Source organism: Megascapheus bottae, chromosome X (assembly GCF_031878675.1).
Source record: "Megascapheus bottae isolate mThoBot1 chromosome X, mThoBot2.hap1, whole genome shotgun sequence".
Taxonomy (NCBI): domain Eukaryota; kingdom Metazoa; phylum Chordata; class Mammalia; order Rodentia; family Geomyidae; genus Megascapheus; species Megascapheus bottae.
Window position 1 is genome coordinate 4187730 of NC_143547.1, and position 9979 is coordinate 4197708.

The 9979-nt window shown below is 36.4% G+C and overlaps 1 protein-coding gene across 5 annotated transcripts in view; it reads right to left on the minus strand.

Moving 5' to 3' along the window:
* Window positions 1-29: 29 nt before the first annotated feature.
* Pir (pirin) overlaps window positions 30-9979 on the minus strand; it is a 71965-nt gene continuing 62015 nt past the window's right edge. For all 5 annotated transcript variants that reach the window (XM_090327211.1, XM_090327212.1, XM_090327210.1 and 2 more), the window contains 3 exons: window positions 9847-9929; window positions 1655-1721; window positions 30-344 (listed from right to left, as the gene is read on the minus strand). In XM_090327211.1, coding sequence (XP_090183337.1) covers window positions 232-344; window positions 1655-1721; window positions 9847-9929 — 263 coding nt within the window. In that variant the 3' untranslated portion in view covers window positions 30-231. The remainder of the gene's footprint in view (window positions 345-1654; window positions 1722-9846; window positions 9930-9979) is intronic.

The window sequence follows — 9979 nt, forward strand, 5'->3', positions numbered from 1 at the left end:
TCAGTCACAAGAGCCAAAAAACTCATTGATTTTGAAAGAAGCAATGCTGGTTTATTTGCATATGCCAGGAAATACCCAACACTTATTGCTATAAAAATTATACATTACTTTCATGTGGAATTCTTTAGAAGCATCAGCTAAGTGAGATTTGGAAATTGAATGCTTTGAATGGTAGAACACCTCAAATGTCCAAATTTTGGGAAGTATCAGACTCTGATTTTGTGCCCTTTACTAGTTTCCAATCTTTGATTTCCAGGTTTTGGCCTTTTCAAACCCATTTCTTGCATTTCTGAAATCAAGAATAGCTTCAGAAATTTCTTCATTGGTATTCATCACAAATGGACCTAGGGCAGAAAAAGACATTCACAAAGTTCTGGGTGACAATATTATCATCTACCACTAGAAACGATACATGTTTCTGAAAGCTTTTAATTGAAATGAAATCTAGGCATCTGAGGACAGTACATTTCTCTTTCAGTTAATGTAGCCAGGTGCTGGTGGCTCACACCTGTCATCCTAGCTACTCAGGAGGCTGAGATCTGAGGATCATGGTTCAAAGTCAGCCCAGGCAGGAAAGTCTGTGAGACTTATCTCCAATTAACCACCAGAAAACTGGGAGTGGTGTGGGGCTCCAAATGGTGGAGTGCCAGCCTTGAGCTGAAGAGCTCAGGGACAGCACTCAGGCCCAGGGTTCAAGCCCTATGACTGACAAAAAATGTATTCGTTAGTTTTAAGAGATATTTCTAATGGTGAAATTGTTTTGAATGACAAACTTGCAGTCTAACAAAATGAATACCAGAAAGCTAAAACTTGAGATGTCAGCAGGGAGGGCGAGGGGAGAGGGTTCGATGAACGAAAAGTGGAAGAGTTGGTGAATACTTCAATGTACACATATGAAAAAAGGACCAGGTAAATTGAGAGGATGGCTAAGGTTGGTAGAAATGGAACAAAATGATGTTTCCTGATACTGATCAGAACACATTGTACTCATAAGTCGTCATGATGAATGGTCACCTATTTTACTACTACTTAAAGATAACAAAACATAGACTTCTATCTTATCTGGCTAGCATATTTCTTTTCTTAACTGAACAAACTAAAGAACAGTACAGTGAGTCTCTGTCAAAAAAGTCAACCAGCCAGCCAAAGACAACACAGTCAAAGACCAAACCAGAGTACACAATTTCCCTGTAAATCGAGTAGGAATGTAGGACTTCTATACTATTTTTTTCAATGGTCTGGATACATCATTGTCTACACATTATTTCTATATTTACATATTCAACATTGATTTTCTAGGAAACACAGACCTTCTATATACCTCTTACCATCTCTTAATATGTCTGATGAACGTTCACAAGCCAATGCTCTGCATCATTTTCAACTACAATGTGTAAATATTTTTTCCCCTCAATAGTCACATTACAATATTCACTAATGAAATCCCTCAACTGATAAAGGGAAAAAAAAGAGAGAGGAATGTAAAAATACTTCCCCTGACAACAGAAACAATGAAATAATATCCTTAAATTTGCTGATAGACAGGTTAAAATATCCATTTTATCAAGTGGCACCAAATACGAGCAGTCATCTCAGAAACAAAATCACTAAGGAAAATCAAGAAAAACCCTAAGGAAAAACATTTTGAGCTTACCATGTTGAACAACTGGTTCTCTTAATGGCTCCCCAGCAATTAAGACAAAGTGGCATCTCTCTGAATCCTAAATTTAGGAAATAAATAAAAAAAATCAACAAATGGCAAATGGGAACAATCGGTAGTTAACATGCCAGTATAATGAATGATATTCTTAATTTGGAGTACAAATTAAAAAAAAAACATTTTGGGGAAAATACTCAAGGTGGAAATATTTATTCCTTAGGAGGTGTAGAAGCAACCAGAACTCAAAAATCAGTTGAGTTCACCAAAGCATTAACATTCTCTAATTAAAGAAGGAAAATTTAAATTAAGTTCTTCTTTAAATGTTTAAAATTCTTACGACAAATTATGTAATTGAAATGGCTTACTGTAGGAATTATTGTTTCTCACTAACAATATATTTTAAAGACAATAATACTTATATAAACTCAAAAATGAAATTTTATTACTTCTGACATTATGATTAGGTTTATATATGCCCCTGAAATACTGCACTAAACAGAATCCTGTAAAAACAGCAACTATGGGACAATTTTTTTCTGACATGGTTCTTCTATGTATTAGTGTTACTGGTTTTTCCAAAGAAATAAGGAACTGCTTTATCCTGAAGCTGAAAAGGACATTAATTATAATATTCAGGGCTAAACTGGATGCAGGGAGAGATACATTTTTATATATTTTGAGGGAAGTTTTGAAATCAGTGCAGCATTCTTTCCAGATAGCAATGTGAAAATATTGCTCAGAAACTTCAATTAGTACTGATGTTTCCTGATCCAGGAAGACCAGTGTGGACAACAGAGTGCAAGGGATATTCAGTTCTACAGTTTCTTTAGTATAGCACTATCAGAATGACACTGAGTAACATGCATTGTACTCAAACTGAAACCCCTTTGTACAACTATTTGAAAAGAATTAAACACATTGGAAACAGTAGGTGTGGATGGATCATCCTAGTTATTCAGGAGACAGAGATCTGAGGATCATGATTAAAGGCAGCTTGGACAGGAAAATCTGTGAGATTCAACTCCAATTAACCACCAAAAAGCCGGAAGTAGAGCTGTGACTCAAATGGTAGAGCTCTTCTAGACTTCAGTAAAATTAGCTCAGGGACAGAGCCCAGGCCCTAAGTTCAAGTCCCAGGACTGGCACAAAAGTTGGCAACATTTCTCCAATGATAAAGAAATGGTTGAATGGCTATGATGATGAAACAGTAGGTGCCTATTGAAATTCATTTTGTTAATAAATGTTTAAAAGTACAAATGTTGAAAAGATACTTGGTAAGTTTTTAAGATATCACAAAATAGTGCATGTACAGTATGATTTTTCATGTTTAGAAAAGACACTATTAAGACACTAGAAGAAACAATAAATTGGAACCTCAGCTACTGAAGCTTACATTTTTCTGCATGCTTTTTTGGTCTTTTAAAAACTTTAAAAAACTTGTTATAATATGTGTTCATTTAAAAAAAATTTAAAAAAGATGGTCTGGAAGTATAGCTTAATAGTACAGCACATGCTTAGCTCATCCTACCTACCCAGCTCCGTAAAAGATACATTCTCTGTTTTGTTTTGTGCCAGTCTCAGAGCTTGAACTTGGGGCCTAGACACTGTTTCTGGGCTTTTTTACTCAAGGCTGGCACTCTTCCACTTGAGCCAGTGTTCCACTTTTAACTTTTGGGTAGTTTATTGGAGATAACAGTGTCATGGACTTTCCTGCCTGGGTTGACTTTGAACCATAATCCTCAAATCTCAAATTCCTGAGTAGTTAGGAGTACAGGCATGAGTCACAGGTGCCAGGCAAATTCTATATATTTTTATATATATTTTATAAACAAATAATTCTGACTAAAATATGATTTCATCATTTAATTTTTCATATATTTTATTTTTTTCATATATTTTTATTGTAATTAATAGAAGAGTTACATGATATTTGCCAGATAGATGGTGCATTAATTCCCATATATTGATACCCTTTTACATGTCTTGGTCCCCATTTCCCTCCCTCCCACCCCCACCCCTCATCTTGTTTTCCCCCCTTCCCTATCCAATTTCAAATAACCAAATACAAATAAATCCAATATATCAGATAACAAAGTGAGATACTGTAACAATATGAGATAACCAAGGGACACCAAAAGAGATGAGAGATAGCATAGTACATTAAGAACAACAATCATTCATTATATGGCTTATGTTTCTATATCCTAGAGATCCTTTCATTTTGTGTCCTACTAGATGGCCTTTTGTATCAAGGTTTTGCTCTATTGCAAATCTCTGCTAGGAGAGCCCAAGATTTCTACTGATTATGATAAATGAGGGAAACCATTGAGCCTAAGTTTCTTTGAGTATGGCTTACTTCACTTAATATGATCTTTTCTAAGTCTTTCCATTTCCTAATAAATGGGGCAATGTCATTCTTTCTGACAGCAGCATAGAATTCCATTGTGTATAAATACCACATCTTGTTGATCCACTCATCAACTGGAGGACATCTAGGTTGGTTCCATATCTTTGCTACGGTAAATAGTGCTGCAATGATCATTGTTGTGCTGGTGGATTTAGTATATCCTTGTTCCTGGATGATTGGGTAAATGCCAAGTAGTGGAATTGCTGGGTCATAGGGGAGCTCTATGTTTAGCCTTTTGAGGCACTGCCAAACTGCTTTCCATAGTGGTTGAACGAGTTTGCACTCCCACCAACAATGTAGTAGTGATCCCTCTTGGCCACATCCCCTCCAGCATCTGTTGTTATTAGTTTTCTTGATCCTGGCCATTCTAACTGGAGTGGGGTAGAATCTTAGAGTTGTTTTGATTTGCATTTCTTTTATGACCAGAGATGTTGAGCATTTCTTCATGTGTCTGTAGGCCATTTTTGTTTCTTCTTCAGAGAAGACTCTCTTTAAGTTTTTGGCCCATCTTTTAGTGGGATGGGTTGTTACTTTGGAGATTAGTTTTGGAGTGATTCAATTTTTTGAGTTGTTGATATATTTTAGATATGAGGCCTTTGTCCGTTGTTTGGTTGGTGAGGATCGTCTCCCACTCTGTAGGCTTCCTAATTAGTTTACTAGCTCTGTCCTTTGCCATACAAAAGCTCTGCAGTTTAATGCAGTCCCACTTATCCAGCCTTTCTCTGATTTGTTGTGATTCTTGGTCCTTATTAAGAAAGTTTCGACCTGTGCCAAGGAGGTCTAGTGTATCTCCTATTCCTTCTTGTAAAGTTTTCAGAGTGTCGGCTTTTACCTCAAGGTCTTTGATCCATTTGGAGTTAATTCTAGTACAGGGTGACAAAGAAGGATCCAACTTTAGTTTTCTGCAGGTGCTTAACCAGTTCTGCCAGCACCACTTGTTGAAGAGGCTGTCTTTCTTCCATTCTATTTTTCTGGCTCCCTTGTCAAAGATTAGGTGGCCATAGGTCTGTGGTTTAATATCTGGGTCTTCAGATATTTCATATATTTTAAATAATTGACATGTATAAACTGTAAGTGCCTAGCTTTTCTAAATCATGTCTATATACATATATAATATTTTCATCAATACAATTATTGAAAATTGGGGCTTTGATTTGAAATTAGGAGAATTAAGGTACTGTTGGAGGTGATATAAATATATACATATTTATGTGCATGTGTATAGATGCAAATATAACACATTTGTGATCTCACCACTTAGCAAACTGGGTTCATGTGTGTTGCAGACTTCTAAAAAACAGCAGAAGATAATACACCCTTTGAGTGAGGAAATATCTATGTAATGGAGAAAGGAAATATATCCAGAATATATGGTATTTTGCCAGTAAGTGAGGTTGGAGCTTGCCACATTTCTTATTGAATGACCAGCAGGTTTGAGAAACTGACCAAGACTGCTAGCAAGAAAAATCAATCTGCTACTATCAGGGAAAGAAGCAGGGGGAAGTTCTCTAGCACAAATTGTGCCAATTTAAAATGTGCTATTTAAATGGCTATAAATTTAACAATATCAACTACTTATTCATGACAAAATACTTATTCCCTATGGGTTTTAGAGCCTTGAAATGTTAATGTGAAACAAGAGACATCATTTATCTGATAAAGGATGCCATTTAAAGTGTTTTAAGAGGTTTCTTTTTTCTTTTTTTTTTTGGCCAGGGGAAAGGAGACATACTTAGAGTTTACAGTTCAAGAAGCAGAGGAGAAAGGTTAAAAGAGAAGCAAAGTGAGCTTCTATCATGCGGATGCTGACTGCTCAGAATGTGTGTTGCTTAATCTGAAGATGAGTCTTTTGGGAGAGATAAACATACTCTACAGTTTACACCTTTTGAAATGATAAGGTCCTAAATGTAAGCAGCTTTACTCTCTTTTATATCACTCAAATAAAATGATGACTTTCCGACTATTATTTGGACAGTAGGATAAAAAGACACATGTGGTTGGGTCTAAAATAAGAAACCATAATACTGCTGGGAGGTACGAAGTTAGGCTCTCCCTCACTACAGGAATCTGCAGGATGCTCCAGCTTCTTCAGATGAGTCTCACACACATTTAACTTTGGAATGTTCTCATTTATTTTAATCTAAACCAGATCTGTATTGTGTCTTTTTCTTTTTTCTTTTCCTTAGCTGGCATTTGTTAAAATCTGATCATCTCTCTGGGTATTCAGCAGAGTGTCAATCTGGCTGAACGTCTCAACTGCTGTTATCTTGAAAATCCTCATCTATGATAACCTTGCCCTTATTGTCAAATGATGAAAATCACACAAAGACATAGAAAATGAAAGACCAATTTCAGACACAAGATCTAGTGTGCTTCTAAGTCAATGACTGATTTGATAGGGGAAAAAAAACTCATCACAAAGTAACAGAGGTTTTCTTCTTTCTGTTGAATTATCCCAACTAAAATTAATGACTGTTGAGAGTCCAGATCATATCTTTCACTGAGTTATATTCACACATTCCTAATTCAGAATTATGTCACTTATAACTTATGTTAAACCTTAATTTTGACAATTACTCTTGTTATTCCCTAAGTATTATTACCAAAATGTACCTTGAGGTCCACTGATACCAACAATGAATTATCAAACCCAAGATAAATATCCTGATTCACTTTATAATTCTGAAGTTATATTCAGAATGTATTTGGTTGATTTAAACATAAAGCTTGAGATAACAATAGGACATTGAAAATGAAGTGAATGGTATTCAATTACATTTATTATAGTTAAATATTATCTAAAACTACCAGAACAAACCTGAACTTAAGCATGATTTAAGTTCATGTAACTGTTGTTTGTACTTCTTGGGCCAATGGAAAGATATGGACAAAACAGTTAACTTACCAATTTTATAGAATGAATAGTTTCTTTTTTTAATCTTTCAGTACCTGGACAGAGGAGTCACCTTTCAACAAAGTGGTTTATGAATGCAATACATCTTGGTCAATGTCAGCCTTTTGCTGTAATTTTTTAATTATGAATTTTCATATAAAAGCACGAAAGTTATACTCCTTTAGAGGAGTGCTTTGCTTTATTTTTCTAAATGGCTATTGCAATCAAATGTTATATTGAATCCTTTTAATTATTGCTATTTTTTACCAGTTCTGGGCTTGAGCTCAGGGCCTGAGCACTGTCCTTGAACTTTCTCAAGGCTAGAGCTCTACTACCTGAATCTCAGCACCATTTCCAGCTTTTTTTCTATGTATGTGATTCCTAGGCATAGAACCAGGGTCTTAGTGCATGCTAGGCAAGCACTCTATCACTAGGTCCAACTCCTGGCCGCAATTATTGCTATTTTAATCGATTCTCTATGAATGGTGTCAATTTAAAAGCATGACTACTCTCAGGTCTGGTTTTAATGATAACCAATGAGGAACCGATTGTGTACTTAGTTTGCTAATCTACCAGGACACTAGTATAAATGTGGTTCTAAAGATGAGATGGTGTTTTTCATAGCAAACTCATGTGTTCCTAATCATGGTGCCACCAGGAGCAACCATTGTTCAGGAGAAAGCCTGAAACACCAACGGAGGACCAAAATAATACAGAAAACCTAAGCCCTTGAAATACAGGCTGTTCCTGGGTAACGTAGCAGTCTAGGATTAATGGACAGAGTAGCTTGGGTAGTCTGTTTTGAAGTCATGTGGTTTAGATTTCTTCTTAATCAAAAGTTCTGACCCAAACATATTTACGTCCTGACTTTGCTATCTGCTCTAGTCGACTTCAAAATAATGGCAGAAGGCAATGCTCCCTCTGAGTAAGGAAAGTTCTCTAAAGTCTGAGCTAACAAGATAATTCCAGTTAATGCTAAGAGGAAGAAAGGAAACTGGGGAGAGAGATAAGGCATGACTTCATACATCATCCTATCCTTGCATTCTTCTTCTGCCCTAAAGACTAACCTCTCTAGAGGAAATTCTCCACAGCACTGATTGATGATGAATATGGGTGTGATGACACAGTAAAGAATGCAGTAAAACTGTGGAGAAAGTAAGGGGCTAAAGCAGTATCTTATTCTTTTTTGTCCTCTTTTTTTTTTGCCAGTCGCGGGGCTTGAACTCAGGACCTGGGCAATGTCCTTGAGCTTTCTCAAGGCTAGTGTTCTACCACTTGAGCCATAGCATCACTAATGGATTTTTCTTTTTTGTCATTCATGGGACTTGAACTCTGGGTTTGGCTACTGTCCCTGAACAATTCAGCAAGAACAGTATAGTATACAGAATGAAGTCAACAATTCCTTAACAAAAATAGCATACCCCGCTGAAGGAACATAGCCTGCCCTCTCAAAACTTTAACAAGATCTGTAATCCTATGTACTCAGGAGGGCTGGCTTTGAACTGTGATCCTTAAATCTCAGCCACTGGTGCATAGCTTTTAAGTGGCATTTTCCCACGAGATCTTGGTAAAGTTCTCCTTATCACTTTCTTTCTGATGTTTTGATTTACCTTCCACACCCTTATTATCTGTAACGTCCTAGATAATGTCTAGGAAGAATGTTTGGTTGTCAAGTCAAACAGCATATTATAAAGTAAGATGATGACTGTCAATTCTGGCCTAAGTATAGCTTCCATGCCTCTTTTCTGTACTGGATTGAAGTATGTGAAGTGCCATTTCTATAGGTCAAATGTGTGATTTCGTATGGTTCAACATAATATTAGAGGGCACAGATCATGAGATATTGTAGTTTTCTGGTGTCCATGGGATTTCTTTTTTCCTTTTCCTTTGGAGCTCATGGAAGTGCTGCAGAAGACGAAGGTAGGGAGGATGAGCTGTCAGAAATGTGAACTAAGGTAGAATAATTCTTCAATCTCACTGGAGTCTATAATTCTGGGGTCAGAGAACTAAAAAGCCAGACTGTCTCTCCCTCAGGCACCTGCACACTGAAATCATTCTCATCTCTACTTTTCAAAATCTATCTTTTCAGAAGCTCTTGTACAATGATCTCCTCAATTCTCCTTAATGGAATGACACTAAGTACTCAGATGGCTTAATAGACTGCAATGATGGTGAGTGAATTGTTCAATCAAATGAAACAGGCATAAAAGAAAACTGGAAACTTATTTAAAAATGCTCAAGACTCCGTAAGAATCAGAAACTTCCCTTAAAAAGCAAAAATTTGGGCCAGGATTGTGGCCCAGTGATACAGTACTTACCTAACATGCATGAAGCACTGGGTTTGATTCCTTGGTACCACATACACAGAAAAAGCCAGAAATGGTGCTGTGGCTCAAGTGGTAGACGGTTAGCCTTTAGAAAGCCCAAAGACTGCCCAGGACCTAAGTTCATACCCCAAGACTGGCAAAATGCAGAGGTTCATAAAAAAGAACTTTAAAACTCATGACATACTCATCTCAGTTCAAAATGGGGATTATTAACAAAGAGCTGTAGGTGAGTATGCATGCATGAAGATGTGCATTTATACTTTTACAGTGAGAGGCTACATTTACTTATACGAAAAGCAAAATAAATCAGTTTTACAATGAAGAAGTATTGCCTCCAGATACAAACTTGTAGGACTAAATCATGTATACTTGATATGAATCCAAAATATAAGGAATTAATCTGATGTAGATAGACCATTAAAAGAACGGGGTCAGAAAAACTGTAGCCCAATTTATTCTCCAAAGAAGATAGAAAAATTTTCTAGCTCCATACCACTATATATTCTCGGAAGCAGAGAGAACACATAATTTAAGAAAATGAAATGTTTGTAATGCTTACCTTGTTCTCCACCTGGACTTTCTCACCTTCTCCAAGCACGGCTGTGTGATGAGGTTCTATTTTTTCTTGTGCATCTTCAGGCCCTACAAAAATATGATCCACTAAGTTCAATACTTATTGCTATGTATTTTTT